The following is a 16,780-nucleotide window of genomic DNA, read 5'->3' as shown; positions in this document are numbered from 1 at the left end:
GGAGTAAGCGGTTTAGTTAACACATGTGACATTTTAGCGCTGCCTGATATTCCAATTGCGTGTACCGATTATCGTGAATTAGCGTACTATAAACCAATAATTAAGAGCTGTTATTAGTCTAGCAAACTAGTACGTGTTGGGTACGGTATAATCAGAGCGCGCGTTCCGTTCGTACCGTCAATGCAATCTCGATAACTATTAAGGTTTTGTTTCACCATTCCGGACTGCATCATCATCATTCCGACATCTGCAAAAATCCAAACACTGACACAAACTATTCGATTCTGCCCTAATGTTAGAGTTGAAGAAATATTAATGATACGAATTTAATAGGATCAAATAGAATAAATATATATCATTCAATTGATCCCATCAGATTCACCGATGATACGTGTATGAGATGCGACCAGGGTTTTCGATAGTTCATGAGTTAGTCACTCTCATTAGCACAGACAAGCTGGTACCGATCTAAAAGCATTTGCTCCTCAAAGCTCGTTGGTATCGGGGCATCTTTAGCAATTGCGATTATTCACTCGGAATTTTCTGAGACATGCTTTCGTGGATGGCAACAGAAAATGTTCGTTCTAAGTGTTCTTGGAATAATGAAGTGCAAAATTGCAGTTTACCATTGTCAACTCTACTATATCAGATGCATGCAATACTCTCTGTGCCGGGCTCTGAAGTGCACCATAGCAATTTATATCTAATCATTTGAGAGCCAATTTTATTTTTCGTCAGTGATCAAAATAGTTTTAGTGTATTTGCCTGATGTTTTCGTGTTCATATAATATTGTATGATGCACTAAGCGCTCTCAATACCGAACAAAACAGAGCTGCTGGGTCAGACAAGGCAAGGCGAGGAGATGGTAAGGTGTCGGAGTGCTTTATCGTGTCGTGCCATTGTCGTTTCACGAGCGGGCATACAATGATCGCTAGATATAGAATGTGAACGAGCACGCCTTGCAACCGATCCAGTCTGTGCGGTACGGACGCAACACCACTAAAGCAACTCAAAATTATAGACACGAAAAAAATGGAAAACGTCAATCTGTAGGGTTAGGTGTGGTGCAAGTTACCTATGTCGGCTCCGACCTTCCGCTGGTGTGCGGTCACTAAAAGTTTAGCCGAATACGTTAATGTCTCACATATAAAATACAGTGTGTTTTTATAAATTGGCTGTGGAAAGAACCTACTGTGTATGTGATTAAATCGATATATTAATTAGTTATTTAAATACAAATGTGTTACACTTTGTGACTGCACAAACATACAAGTTGTGGCTTCAAGAGGATGTTCCCTAGAAAGTATGTCACAGAATTATTTGTAATTGAATTGTTAAAATTTTACGTTTATCATGTACCTTAGTTTACAAAGTATTTCTTATAGTAGATTAATATTAAGGAGAATAGAAACAACGTAATAATACAATAGATCTTACAGTTTTTGCATTTGCATTTCTTGATAAGTGTTTCATCCTTGATATCTTCGTGACAAGCCTTACAATAATACCAAGCCCTGCAAAAAATACAAATATTAAAGTTAAAAATTTGTAAAACAACATAAAGTATTCTGGAACACGCTGTATATATTACAGCGTGTTCCAAAATTCAACGACAAGCCGGTACTGGTGATGTTACATTAACTTTTGTAACTTTTCTTATAATTTGTCTTATGTCCTCTGTCATATGATTAGATTATATAAATTTTCGTCGAATCATATTTAGTTTTGATCTTCAAATAGTAGTTAAAAAAAGCTATAAAAGTTTAAGAATTTGTGATTAATAGTGGTTACCTTTTGACCTCATCAGCGGACTGTGCAATAAAGAATCCTTGTGTGTTAGCATGGATCTTGGCGTTGCGAGGGTTGATTGATATCTTGCTGTCTGCACCTTCTTCTCCTTTGATCTCAATCGCCAGCAGCAGCAACTTTAGTTTTGTGAAACATAACCTAGCACCGAACAATATACATTATTACTATCTTTATATATTACTAGCTGTCGCCCGTGACTCCGTCCACGCGGGATTAAAAATAGATGTTGGCCGATTCTCAGACCTACTCAATATGCTCACAAAATTTCATGAAAATCGGTCAAGCCGTTTCGGAGGAGTATGGGAACGAAAATTGTGACACGAGAATTTTATATATAAGATTATGACATTCAGATATTGCCTGACTCTTTAGAAGACACTTTGCGAAGACCAGGGATCTCCGAAACCAGTAATATTAGTGTAACACGACTTATATTGTATTTCCCACCTTTGTAATAACCCTTTCGGTTCTCTTGAGGACCTCAGGGGAGCTTAGACTTTGGGAATCATTTATTTAACTGCAATTTTCCCTACGTACTTATAGTATAGTATGAAATCTTCCATGTGTCTATTATAAAATCTTTTAAATTTAACCTTTTTAATTATCACATTTTTTCTAATATTTTAAAGAACTGCTTTTGGCTAAATTGTTATTGTGATTCATACTTCACCTCCTTACTTGAATTGTGGTTCTTTTATTTCATTAAACTCATTATTCTATACAGGATATCCAAACTTTGGTTCGAGTAAAATTTTAGTTAAATTATTACATTTTTGGGCTATGGAATCTGTGGAAACCGTTGTACTCTTATTTTTTGAACATCCTGTATCTTTAGCTTATACGAAGTATTTAACAACAACTACAATGAAGAACCATTTTAAAATTATTCTACACTTAAGCTTGAAATTTTTTTGTAACTAAATAAATAAATAGGTATATTATTTCCTCTGGAAACAACGGAGATATCTTTTATTTAATTAATTATTAAACGAAAGAACTTATGTTTTCATAATTATTGTAAAATCCCAAGCTAAGAACAGATAAAAATATTTTAACAAAAAATGTATTTTACCAATGTTATTAGTATGAAAACATGCGAAATTAACTACAATAATATCTGCAAGTCCACAACCGAAACACTCGCAGAAAAGTATCTTGCTGTTTCATTCAACTGAAAGAGAATGAAAGGGTCAACAATATTTTTCTGCATGAGCGTTCCGCCGTGAAAACCCACAGCTACAATTACATCCATCGATTAAAATCATGCACAAGAAGCTGGAAATCTAGTAACAATTGATGATCATGATGTGCGGAGATATAAAAAGGAAATAGCAAAAACTCAAGCAAGAAAAATTAAAAATATCAGGACTGAAGTAATGGTTAAAGAAAAAAAATTTTAGTAGTCATTGAAATGTTCTGTTTACATACGATTAGTAGTTGTAAGCATTAGTAGTTTAGTCAATATTAAAAATGTATATAATAGGACGATATTAGAAAGGTACCAGGATAATTTTAAACCGTAAATTACAAATCCTAAATTCTAAATTTTAGGGACAATTTAACACAAGTATATTTGACTATAAGGTAATGATTTGCGCCTAAAACTCCTCAGGTTGCAAATACTAATGAGTATTTAAGAACCATACCAGCTTACCTCATTTCTTCCAACGTAAATATTATCATTTGCATTTAAATATAATGATAAAAATTTATGAATTTAATGAAATTTTGAAATTTTTTCACATATATTTCGAGTTTACATGACACTACATGTGCTAATGAATTCATCTAAATCCAATTTCCATTTCTAACATGCATATCTAAAATTAATATAACACACTGTAAGTTAACAATTTTTTATCTAGATTTAGCTACTTTTGTGAGAATTGTCGACAAATTCTAATGTGGTTAGTGCATTCACCGCCTAGATAAGGGCACACATCGACTAGGGTGCAGGTTGAGAGGCCACTCGGGCTGTCTTACTCGCTTGCTTGCGGGAAGCTCATCCCCGTGAAGGAGGTCGACAGAGTCTCCGTGTACATCTCACAGCCCGTACCTTGGAGATAATCGTTCTGCCAAGCTTGCGTGTCGGGGGACTGCAATCAACGAATGGGACACTAAAGCTCGTGCCGAGTTAGTTAAAGCCACCGGGAAGTTTCAACCGATCCTAACTTCTTGACTCTGCAAACTCGCATCACCTAGATTAGTTTTCCTATTAAAATCGTATGGACTTGAGAGGAGAAAATCATGAAGCCGGCAAATTAAAAAAGAAAGAGAAGTTAAGGGATAAAGGAGATAAAGCTTTGTTAGTCGGTGACGTCGTTCGACCAGCGTAATGTATGTGGATTGTAACACTGGAGTGCAAACAGCAACACAGCCGCGGTACCGCAACACCCTGGCACAGTACCACAAGCGCCCTCACTTACTCTGCCGCTTGTTTGAACGGCATCCCCACAAAGGTACTGCTGAGAGTCTCGGTGTACATCTCCATGCCGGTGCCTCGCATGTAGTCATTAGTCCATATAGCCATGTCCTGGGACTGTGGAAATTCCGCATACAATTCCTTCAATTTCATATATTCGAAAAGATCGCATACAATCGAAAGACTAGGTCGTTGCTTCGCTTGATAAAAATAATTCTAACAGAATTTATCTTTTTGAATATACTAAACTTTACTATAGGAAAGGAACAGATATAAGAACCTGGCATAACTAATATTGGGACTGAAAAAAAACTAAACCTAAATACAGCAAATCCTGCAATACCTCCCTTTTGATGACATTACAGTGTAGAATTTAAGCTGAAGTTCATATGTTAAAAATGTTTTTCTTTATTACACAAATCGGCGATAACAATTGGGCCACACAACCCAACCAGCCAGTACTATAGTAAAGAAGATATAAATAAATCTGACCGTTTTGAAACTCCTCATGGCGAAGAGATTAGCCATCATGGTGGAGAAGCCCGGGGCAAGGCAGCTCTGCGCGATGAAGCCCAGTTTGAGCTCCGCCAGGCAGATTACGTCGTCACCCTGCTTCCAGTCCCATGACGGGATGTTCAGTAGGTACGCCTGAAAGACAAATTACGTATGCAAAAATCTATCAATTGACGAAAAATTGTCTAAGAAAAGACTTTTAAAATCTTTATTTATACTGTTAAAATACCCATCAAATACCCGGTACTATAGTGGAATCATACCTTATTGTGATATTGCATAAGCTGTATAATAACTCTGATGTCATCAGAATAGTTCTTAATGGAAATGACCCTCATAATATTCGCGGCGTCCTCCGCGTCAGGGTCCTGGCAGTATTTGTTCGCTAGCACCAAACATGCATCCGCTTCGTGAACCTAAATACATACAAAAAGTTAGTAAAAAAATATGATTAGTAATATTGCTTGCAGCAAATAAAAAATACGATAAAGTATCAAATGATCCTTCACTCATCAAAATCGGTTAAGCCGTTTCGTAGTTGTCATAGAACGGACTCAATACAAAAGTATGCATACCCGTTGAAGATCCAAAAATCTTACTAATGTTATAAATTCTTGTACATAGTTATGTTAGATCTTTTGACTTTGAGAAATATTTTTTCAGTTTTTTTAAAGTATGTTTTTTAATTTTACTTACCTAGGCAATTAAAAGTATAAGATGAGCTTAAAAGTCTGAAGCTTAATAATTTTTAGAAGTTTTCAATTTAATCTAACTCCTTTCACAAAGGAACCAATTAGTCATTATACTTTATTAGTACGATTAAACATCTACACTTTTTTTTGAATACAAAAATACATAAAAAACTAAACATTTGTTGTCCTTATTCGATCATGCAAAATTACTCAAAGGGACATGCGCTACTCAAGCAATCAAAGAACCAGTGAGAAATGACCACTACGACAACATCAAGGTGTTCAACATTCTTTTTGACTTCTTACATTAAAAGACAGTGCTTACCACAATCTCTACCAAAGTGGATTGGAGATGTGGTCTTCATGAATTTATAGTTTAAAAGTTTTAACGTGTAGTGTTCATTTTCAAGGCAGGTAGTGAAAGCGGTGGAAAAACAAGCATGCATATTATTAGTAAACAATCTAAGGAACTCACAAGCCATGCGACATTTAGACAACTCACCATAAACACTCGACAATATCGACAATCGGTTAATTCGAACTACTCGTGAAAGCGAATTTTGAAAATGGATACCCTTTCTTCGGCTGCCATTAATGCCAATTACAATAATCGCGCAAACCGATTCGAATTTCGTGAAGTCAATATCGATTGTTTAGAGTATGAACACGAGGTGAGCATCGCAAACAACACCCAGTAGTTAGAGACAGACAGAGAGAGCGCGGGCGCGCGGGCGTGCCGTGCCGGGACAGGGAGAGACAGCAGCAGAGACACTCACAAACAGCCTCCAACACGTCATGACAGGAGAAGGTAGGCGTACACTCGCAAGGAACGCCCTCTCAGCGAGGTCAACGAACGAGCATCGCTCTAGTCTATAGGAAGGATAGTCTGCACAGCTTCAAACCGACACCACGCCCAAAAACGATCAATCGCATAACCACAGTGTGGCGCTACTTACTTTCACCCTCTGTAGGTCGATTGGATTCATAATGGTGCCTTGAAAGAATTCCACGGTAGTAAAGTGTCTCTTGAACAGGCCTTCGAGCTCCAGGTCAGGCGGTTTCCTGCCATCAACTGTTAGTTAGCTAGGAGCGTCGGCGTCGGAGGCCGGTCGCCGCCGGCCGGCCGAGCGGCCGACTGTACCATGCACGCTAGGTAACAAAATACGCGGCGGTGCGGCGGTCAGGCGGCGCCGCGGCTCGCGCCGCCACGTCGACTTCCCGCCTCTCAAGCGATGATTGCAAAGAACCAAGATAAATTTACTCGAGTGTTTAAAACTCCTACTGTGACTATGGTATCTTTACGGAATAAAAAAAGTTTTCATTATGCATATAAATAAAAAATACTGGTTGACGTCGACGCGTATCGATAATAAACAGGGCCGTGCTACTAATGCCTGCGCTATTCGATCTTACTCTAACCTTGACTCGTTCAAGGTCGACGGCATTCATCATTGTACCCTGAAAAAACTCGACGGTGGTGTAGTGACGCTTCAGGAGACCCTCCAGCTCTAGGTCGGGCTCTTTCCTGAAAGCGTCGTTGCATCACACATCACTCGCCGCCCCAATAATTCTTTACCCTCACACTGGCTATTATAACTTAGCACCTTCAATTACTTCATCACAAACGCAAATAGTATATTCTGTAGACGCCTTAAGAACCTTTATGGCTAGTAATTTTGTATATATATTTTTTTGGTGAAGAAAAATGTTATTTGTCTATTTCATGTATGATTCACCATTACAACTTTCGTGTAGATTTATGCAAGATATTCTTTAATAGGTTTTATCTTAATATTTTGTATTAAATGATTTCAACATTTTGTAAACTTTGAACATTTCCATGCGAACTCATCGTAAAGTAAATATCCTAATTCAATTCCTATTTCAAATTGATTTTTTTATCACTTTTTGAATATTTCTTGGTGCTTCGAGAGAGCATTAAACACTTTTAACTCTAGTTTCATTGTAGCAGTACTTATTACATATTATACTGTAATACACATTTTAGTTTACAATAATAATAGAAAAAAAATTAATTAAGACCACTCACCTATGTAAAAAAACAACCTCAACGTCGACATCCTCTCTGTCTTCATGTAGGAAGTCTTTTAAAAAATGGCTTACTGATTCGTACGTTATATGTCCACATACAACTATATGCCTGAAAATTTATAAATATATTATAACATTTGTATTAATCTTAGCAAAGTCTTCTAAAAAGATATTGCTTTAAATTAAATTAAAAAAAGCTGTTAAGCGAATCATATATCGCATTGAGGCATTGCAATTGCAAATTATTTATCATTTTTTAATTGGACTTACGAAAAAGCTGTTTCAATATAATTTAGCTTAAAAATAACAAAAGCAATTATTAAAAAAAAGCATCACAAATACATACAGAAGATAGATAGAAGGAAGTACAGCAATTTGAAGTTTTATTTAACACCTGGGACCAAGACATACTAACATAGAAAACAAAGCAAAGGTCACGTCAGGGTTAAACAAAACAAAAAGTGAAGTAAGCATGATGTAGTCAACATTGTCAACAAAATTATAATTAAAAATAATAATAAAATAAAAAGAAAAATTCATAATTTGAAAAAATAAAGATAAAGAAGAGTCGTTATATAAAATTTTGTTTTAAACAATGTCGACTTTGTTGTACAAAATATTTATATTCCTTCATTTTTGAATCAATTTAATATAGATTTTTTATAAATTAAGTACAGTGATCGTAAGAAATAAGTTTCGTAAGTTGAATTGGTTTTAAATATCATCAAATATGAATGAACATTCTCAGTAGCGTCTTGTGTAACTATGTCTCTACCACACTAATGACGAAAATCTTGTCACCAAAGAGTACATAGGGTACTTTGGTGAGATACTTGCAAGATGCAAGATCTTTTAAAAAGATACTAGCAAGCTATCACACTCAAACAAAAATCAATCTGACAGATTCTAACTCGCTAATGGAAATGTAATGATGTTTGTATGTAAAGAGATAATGATCTTTTAACATTAAGGATTAATTTGATTATATTTTTATATATATAAATATATAAATAGTTCCTTAATGTTTCAAGAGAATTTAAATGTATGTTATACTTATAAAAGAAGGTATTAAAAGCTTGCGTCTCAGTACACTTTTCGAAATACTCGAGTTTGAAAGTTAATGTTTACTTTTGATTATCTTAATATCTGGGATGGAGCCTCAATTCTTTATAAGTTCAAAATTAAGTTAGGGTAAGGCGGCGTTCAAATGCAACGTGTGACATACATACATACATTAGATAGTGTTCGAAACATTAATGAGGTTTGTGAGTTGAATAACGTTAGACATAGTAAACGTCAAATCAAACATTGTGGAAAATTATATGGACAGAAATAAAGTGGGGATGCGTTATGCACGTGGCTACAATAACATAACAAACATGCAAACTATAATTCATCTAAGGTGTGGCAAAGGTACTGAATTCATTTCTTTCAAAATCAACAGTTAATCTACCTTGTTAATCAAATGTCGCATAAAATTGCAAAAACTTTTATTATATCATTAAATTGCAAATCTTTAAATGTATGAACTGTGTCAACTCGCCGCTAAGATGATGTTGATAATGTCGGATGGTATGTCCAAAACTAAATCTATTTCTGCGTTAAAATGTCCTCAATGCACACAGCCTTGCCACGCTCTATGAATTTTTTACGCAAATACATACACTAAGTTTACCGAGGGGATCGACTCAATATTACAATACAAATAACAATACATTAAGTGGGGCAACATCAAGAATAAGAGAACAAGTACATTTACAAAGTCGTGCAGGCAGGGAGGTAGAGGGAGGCGGGCGGAGCGGGTGGCTTCGTGGCACTCACTAGTCGCGGCCGCATCGGCAGCGCCACGCGGGCGCACCTGCCGGCCGGCGGCACGGTCCGGACCTCGCTCGCTGCGCCGTCCGGACCGTGCGTACGTCGACCGGCCGGATCGGGCCGGGCCGCGCCCGCGCCGGAGCTGTCGACGTGTCGACACATGACAACGCCAACAACAACTCACTACTACGGTACCACTCAACATTTAATTCTTCGGATCTAAGCGTTGTACGTTTAACATTCCATATTAATACGTATAGGTACAGTACAGTACAGTACACTAACAGAACATAATCATGATACCTATATGACGAGCGATAATACTAGCCACTATCTGCTGGTCTATATTCAACTGAACTCAAATTAATTCAAAGATAATTTACAATCAATACCGACTCAAAAACAAAGACAACGCGCGGGACTCGCATCCCGCCAAAGATAAAGTGAGAACACAGAAGCGTGCTAAGAGAGGAAAAGGAAGATATAGATTTCACAACACGGAACACATTCAATGGACTGAGTGAAGACAGCGGCTCACCTGCGTCCCCGCTCATTCTTGAGGGTGCCGCCATACTTGGGTCTAGTGCCGATTAAGTCAATTATCTCTGGGATACAACTGGCAAATATCGCCTAAACGCCGACAGACAAAACATTGAGGTTGACATTTAGGCGGACCAGCGGTCCTGGCGGCGCGACGAGCCGCCTGGCGCGGCGGGCGGCTCGGCGCGCCGGCGTGGCGTGGGCGTGAGCGCGCGGCGGCGCGAGGGCGCACTGGCGAGCGGCGCGGGGCGCGGGGGGCGCGGCACTGGCTGTGTGTGACTCGGGACTCGCGGGGTGCCGGAGCTAGCGCTACAGCGTGGCGACAGGCATCGTGTGCAAGCGAACAAACCAAACACTACTTCATCGACAGCATTACAAAACTTTACATCGGCTCTCTCCAGATCTAGTCTCGTTAGAAGGATTAAAAAAGCTCAACGGTATCTCGAGTAATTTTACGAAAAAAGGCATGTAGTAGTGCGTCGGTCGACCGCGCGCCTGTCTCAGGGTTCGGGGAGAGGGGCGCGGCCGCCGGGAGCTAACTCTTCGAGCATGCGCCACGGCACCGAGAGACCGATTCTAGTGAAGGATTAATAAACTTCATTAGCAAACTCCGCATTCAATCAACCAAGTCAGATTGAAACCGTGAGAGGTGGGAAGGCAGGAAGCCGTGTGGAGCGGGGGCGTGAGAGCAGGGTACCTGCGGCGGACGTCCTTGTTGTACCGGCCGCCGTATTTGTTCCGCTGCGCCGCCAGCTCCGTGATCTCGGGGATCCAGCTGGCGAACACAGCCTACGATACACAGCAAAGACCCCGCGGTGAGCAACGGCCCCCCGCGCGCCCGCCCCCCGGCCCGCCGGCCCGCCGCGAACCCTCGCGCTCGCACAAGGCTGTGTGGCTTGAGTGTCGTCTGTCTGCGTGTGGCTGCGTGTGGCTGTGGCGTGTGGACGGGTGCGGGACTTGGGTGCCGTGCCGAGCTACGCTAGCGGGGCTACGTGACGGCAAGCCGTGATGGGACTCGTGACCGGGAGCATGCAAAGCCTGGATTCATACGCTAACTAATCGATGAACAGAACTTAAAAAGAAATCGGTTTCACCGGTTCCTAAACTAAGACGATGGGCATTCGGTATAGACGCATGGTAGACACGCACACGGGCGGACCGTCGAGGGCGCCTGCTGAGCCGGGCTCGCCCACGTGCTACGGGCGCGGTCGGGCCGGACCAGTAGCACGGGGCGAGGGCCGGCACGCTTGCGCCCTCTAGACCCGCGGGTGTGCGCGAGTAGATAACATAATACATCTGACGGCACTGAGCAAGCTTTCGTATAGGTGATGAGTTCACATCGTCTCGGGAGATCGAGCGACCCAGACCGGGCACGGTAACGCGGCCGCAGCTAGCGTCGCGCGCGTCGCGGAATGAATCGCTTTCTCTCGCCTCTTTCAACTTATATATCAAATTGATACCTTTTTCCATGTTCACGCTTCAGCTCGCCACTGTACTTGGACCTACTTCCTACCAGCTCTATAATTTCGGGAATGCTACTAGCGAACATTGCCTGCAACAGACCATGGTGTCGATAGGGAATCGGGCGTGTCGCAGACACCATCGCGTGGTGCACGACAATGTCCACTTGGAGTCTCGGTATACTAGGTGACATACAGTAGAGTGTAGCCGATAGCGGAGCGAAATAAAAATAAAAGGAACGAGTGTGTGTCTACCAGTGATGTGAGCAACTGAACACAGCCAGGCACAGGTGCGCATGCAGAGATCGCGAGGTGGGAGGGGAGAGGCGGCGCGGGACCGGCGCGCGGCGGGCGCCTCCGCGACAACTACTGTCTCGTACTGTCGCGTACCACTCGTACCACAGTCCCCGATACACATCCCGATACCCGATATAAGCACGGCCAGAGATCCTTCGGCAGCATATTCGTGGTAAGTATCACATAACAAAGCAAAAGAAAAACAAAATACACCCATGCAATAGAAATCGCTCCTTGTGAGGTTTCGTGTTACGAAAGGCGCTCCTTCGGTAGCGACGGAGTTAGCGAGAGAGTCGCGACACACAACTCGGCGTCGGCGCCGTTGTTCGCATGCGTCTAAGTGCGCTAGCCAGGCGACAATCATTCAACGAGCTGTGCGTTCAGTAACACATATCCTAAGTCCCATCGTCAGCTATAGAAATGGCTCATATCGAGCGTCCATTTAATTTCCTTTTGCTTTGTTATCAATCAGCATCATTATGCAAGGAACTGCAAGCTTGGAGTTCGATGACGCAAATGCAACGTAAGCTACATCCTCACGGACAGACAAGTCACCTTTTATTGTTTTTAAAATTAAATCTTGCTTCTCCTTGCAAAAATATTCAGTAATAGAATCAATATGAATTTAACAATTTTTATTTAATTAGTTATACATATATAGAAGAAAAAAGAAAGTGAGACTTACCAAGCCGACGAGCAGAAAAAAAACCAAAAATGTTCTGCCAAGTACTGTGTGACAGAAGACGTCACCGTAACCTACTGTGGACATGGTCACTATGAGAAAGTACACGCACGTCCAGTATGAGAGCGACTGCGCGTTGTCGAACTCTAGGGGGTCGCCAGAGTTCTCCAGCTGGGAACAGAATTACATGATCCCTTTAAAATTACTTATTACAAAACACAGAAGAAGAATTGTTGTTGTCTCTGTTTTGTCAAAGCTAATGACAGGGATGAAAATAAGTTTTATACAGATATTTTGGTGTGAGAAACCAATATATAGTCAGTAGATGTGTTTTTTACACGCCTCAATAGATGGCGCGAGAGTCTTCTTAGATCACGGTAACGACATACTTTTTCTGTTCTGAGTGAAGTAAGAGCGTCGGTGGCTCAGGGGTCAAGACTTGCATCCTGGGTTCGAATCCCGCCATGTACCAATGTGTTTTTCGATTTCCGATTTACATATGTACATTTATCCGACGTTCTTACGGTGAAGGAAAACATCGTGATGCAACCTGCACATATTATATCTGAGAAGAAATTCAAAGATATGTGTGAAGTCAACCAACCCGCACTTGGCCAGCGTGGTTAACTATGGCCTAATCACCCTTAACTCAGGGTAGGCTCCGAGACCCTCAGTGGGAGCGTACAATGAGCTGATGATGAATGTAGTGCACATTTCTAATTACAGATTAAATTTACAGAACTTACCAAATGTATGATACCGGCTGCGGTCAACCATACCGATATAAATATAGAAACTAATTGAGCCAGCCGTATCGAACTCGATGTCTTTAATATATTGAGGTACTGCAAAATATCAGGCACGGTCATTAAACGTAGAGCTCGGAGGAACCTCAGCCCTGGAAACAAACAAAATACTATAAAATTTACTTGCTTATTTCTATATCATGTTGAAATTGGTTAATGAAGTTAAAATTTCTGTAACTAACACAAAGATACACATCATAGATAAAGATGTATACACATTCTTCATCTATGTTGGTTCCAGTACGGTTCTTGGTTTAATTATAAAAAATCTGGATAACCGATTCCGATTCCGAGATTCCAATTATATATATATATATATATATATAAGAATTGCTCATTTAAAGATATAAGATTTAAGTGATGTTATTGTCAGAAAGCACCCTACGTCCAGATCGCTAAAATATGCACCCGATCCGATGTCCTCGGAAATATAATCTAATTTTCAATTGAATACTGATTGTGATTACAATTAAATATATTCAGAATAATAAAGAACTCTTAATTAATGGCAATAAAATATAAAATTATATAACTTACCTATCCACGTTCTATCCAGATATATCGATACAAAGGAGGGGGGTATTGTGAAATAATCTACAAATGAATACATCTCGAGCATGAACCATAGTTTGTCACTAGCTGCTATAAACTGAAAAAGAAAAAAAAGAATTTTAAACTTTCATAAGGCTATCAACTAATTAAAAACGGCTAAGCTCACGTTTACTGAGTCCGAGTACGGCCCTGGACTAATCACTCACTCTGAAGAAAGAAAGGTCTACGTAAGTGTAGCCGTTTAATTAGTTATATGAAATAAAAAAAATATAAAAACCTTAAAAATATAAATATATATAAAATCATGTTTTTAAACAGCATTTTTAAATCTCTTACATTTGGTTAGAGTTTTTTAATTTGTCTTATTTCAAAACCAAATCTTTTGTCATTTTAATTCGACTCTGTTTTTATGAAATTCGATTGTTTTTAATATTATAACTTTTCCACTGATAGCGACACATAGTTTTATAATCATTGTTATACTGATTTGTTTAATTAAATTATAAAAATTAATTACTTACTCGTATAAAAAAGTAGACCATAAAAAATATGTTAAAGGCAAGGTCGATCTGCTGAGTCATATTGTCACTCCATTTCTGGCAACGTTCCACTTCCTCACTGCAAATAGAAATGATAGCCATCACATAGTCGAAGTGTCGACAGCATAACATACATACGCCCTCGTTCTGACCAAATTATATTGTCCGGTACAACCCATGACATGAAAAGGGTTATATCTCTCAATTCCTTAACCGTGGCTTTCTGAGACTTAAATCTCTGTATAAAACATATCGTCATCCCTATCAATATCTCTGACAAAACAGAGATAATGTTCTAAACAGAGAATTCGTTTTCAGATACCCATGGTAAGAGATGTAACTCTTTTCATCAAGAAGTCGTTAAGAGTTATATCTGCAATAACAGTTAACAGTTATAACTCTACATAAACGGTCACGGATAAGTATTCCGGACAACAGTGCATAGTGCATTATATTATTTGAAGACATCGTACAACATATAGCAAAATTAAAAGCAACAGTGTTAACAGCCATTGTTATAAAAGCTTATATACAAGCGTTTATCAGCTCACATAACATCATGTACATAAGTTATGTATCATTGGTTAATTCAGTCATAACGGTGACGTAATCACGAAGCCACAGTCTACGTTACATTTCAGCTGACAAATATACAAGCTAAACACATAATGACTATGTCCAGCAAATGTGTTTGTACACATTTATATCAATTAAACTCACGTATTCCTTTATTCAGCATCGGCATTCACAAGATTTGCATTAATATTAGCGCTTAAGATCAAAATGTAAACACATAAATACGCATTGACTTAATACAGCGAAATTGTAGAGGACAGAGATTTATAGTTACTCTGTTATTAACTTTCACTATTTTATTTAGTGGTATTCGCTACGCTTGAATATATTGTCCTGTTTATTTTCTTAGAAAAGACAAATATAACAATTTACAATATGAGTTGGTAGTAGAAATCTTTAGTTAAAGAAACATCTATAGATAAACTAGCTGTAGCAACGACACAGTCCGCGTGGATATATAAAAAAACTTAATTAGTGTAGCCTATGTGTTCTTTCAGACTATGTTCTATATGTATGCCAAATTTAATCGAGATCCGTTCGTCCGTTCTAGAGATATCTTCAAACACCCATCTATCCATCCACATCACATCAATCTAAACATTCGCATTTATTATATTAGTAAGTTAAATAAAAAGCAGCTCTTCAAGGCATAAATTCGAAAAGAAAATGAATAAATAGTATCCTATGTCCGTCTCCTGGCTCTAAGCTACCTCCTCACCAATTTTTAGCCATATCGGTAAAGCCGTTCTTGAGTTATAAATAGTGTAACTAACACGACTTTTATCACAATGAACTTTGAATTGTATCGTAACCATACTCATATTATTTATTCCAATTCATTGTTAATTACGCTTATATAAAATCAGTGCGTATTTAGGATTTTTTAAGGGGAATTATATTTACCTGGACGCATCAATGAAGTAGATGATCAGCGATGCGATACTCAGGATGAACACCAACACTACCTGGAATTAAAAAAAAAACAGAACGCATAAGACCAATGGGTTACGGATCCAGGATCTTGATTTAGGATGTCGATGCCTTAAGGCCTGTAGCAAAATGTGATTAAATGATTTATGGAAAAGCTTTGAACATTGTGAGATTAAAAAGTCTTAGATTTAATTGAAACACTACAATAAAAGTCTGGTTATAAAATATTAGTTATTCTCTCCTTTCTCTCTATAATTGAATAAAGGTCAATTTCCAATTTATCACGGAATAATCTTGATAATTTGGTTGTGGGAGAGCGGAGCCATCTAGACCCTCATCCAACATTTCCATGCTTGGTCAAATTAATTGTTTTAGGTATGCAATGCAAAGAAACGTATGCGATAGGTCATATAATCAGTTAGGATAACGAGTAATATTAATATTAGAACTATTATGGATGTTTATATTTTATATTGCGTTAAAAGTAAACAAGCTTTTATTCCTCTATTCCAACGTCAACTAAGTTATAAAGCAATTTGTGTCAGCTATTTAGAAAAACAAGCTAAAAGTGCCTCAGTAGGATGTTGCGAGCACTCACTGTGTTCAGAATATTCTCCTTTAAGCGTCGCTTTGTGTTCGCAAAACTTGTCTCAAAGCTTAGCGAATGCTATACAAAATGGGTCTATCTAAGTAGCGCACCAGACACAAAGAACACATTTTATGTAACGCAGTTGAAATATCCAACGAATTGTGTTTAGATTCTTAGTATATTATTGGTCATATATTTTAGCATATTTCGGTAGCTTTTCGTAGCTTTAGATATTTAAGGGTCCTCTTTTTTACATTTTGGGTGTTTACAGAATTATCTGACACTGTGATTCGCAGTCTAGTGGCGCCCCTTTCTGTCCGGCACCCTGGTCGCCCGAATGCGCCTTACCCTAACGCCGGCCCTGTCTTCACTAAAATGATATTCGTTTAATAAAATTCAAATATTAATGTTAATTGAAAACATTTCGTAAGATCGTTGACCTCACGGGTCAATGGCCTTTTAAATATTAAATGTTCGAGTGTCTTCAATTTGTTTAAATATCACC

The 16,780-nt window shown here is 38.8% G+C and overlaps 1 protein-coding gene across 13 annotated transcripts in view; it reads right to left on the bottom strand.

Annotated features, from left to right (window-relative positions):
• Positions 1-16,780, bottom strand: part of slo (calcium-activated potassium channel slo) — a 56,069-nt gene that overhangs the window by 7,735 nt on the left and 31,554 nt on the right. For 3 of the 13 annotated variants that reach the window (XM_013309247.1, XM_013309246.1, XM_013309250.1), the window contains exons 2-14: positions 15,660-15,721; positions 14,163-14,259; positions 13,627-13,738; positions 13,030-13,181; positions 12,287-12,454; positions 11,305-11,396; positions 7,488-7,598; positions 6,394-6,499; positions 5,009-5,161; positions 4,725-4,880; positions 4,237-4,349; positions 1,793-1,948; positions 1,439-1,515 (exon numbers count right to left, since the gene is read on the bottom strand). In XM_013309247.1, coding sequence (XP_013164701.1) covers positions 1,439-1,515; positions 1,793-1,948; positions 4,237-4,349; positions 4,725-4,880; positions 5,009-5,161; positions 6,394-6,499; positions 7,488-7,598; positions 11,305-11,396; positions 12,287-12,454; positions 13,030-13,181; positions 13,627-13,738; positions 14,163-14,259; positions 15,660-15,721 — 1,555 coding nt within the window. Of the gene's footprint in view, positions 1-175; positions 248-1,076; positions 1,113-1,438; positions 1,516-1,792; positions 1,949-3,793; positions 3,907-4,236; positions 4,350-4,724; positions 4,881-5,008; positions 5,162-6,393; positions 6,500-7,487; positions 7,599-9,842; positions 9,935-10,541; positions 10,634-11,304; positions 11,397-12,286; positions 12,455-13,029; positions 13,182-13,626; positions 13,739-14,162; positions 14,260-15,659; positions 15,722-16,780 lie in introns of all 13 variants that reach the window. The other 10 variants (XM_013309237.1, XM_013309245.1, XM_013309243.1 and 7 more) reach the window with 8 other exon arrangements.

Source organism: Papilio xuthus, unplaced genomic scaffold (assembly GCF_000836235.2).
Source record: "Papilio xuthus unplaced genomic scaffold, Pxut_1.1 DF827777.1, whole genome shotgun sequence".
Taxonomy (NCBI): Eukaryota; Metazoa; Arthropoda; class Insecta; order Lepidoptera; family Papilionidae; genus Papilio; species Papilio xuthus.
The sequence above is the reverse complement of the archived record's forward strand: the minus strand, read 5'-3'. Positions and strand labels throughout refer to the sequence as shown.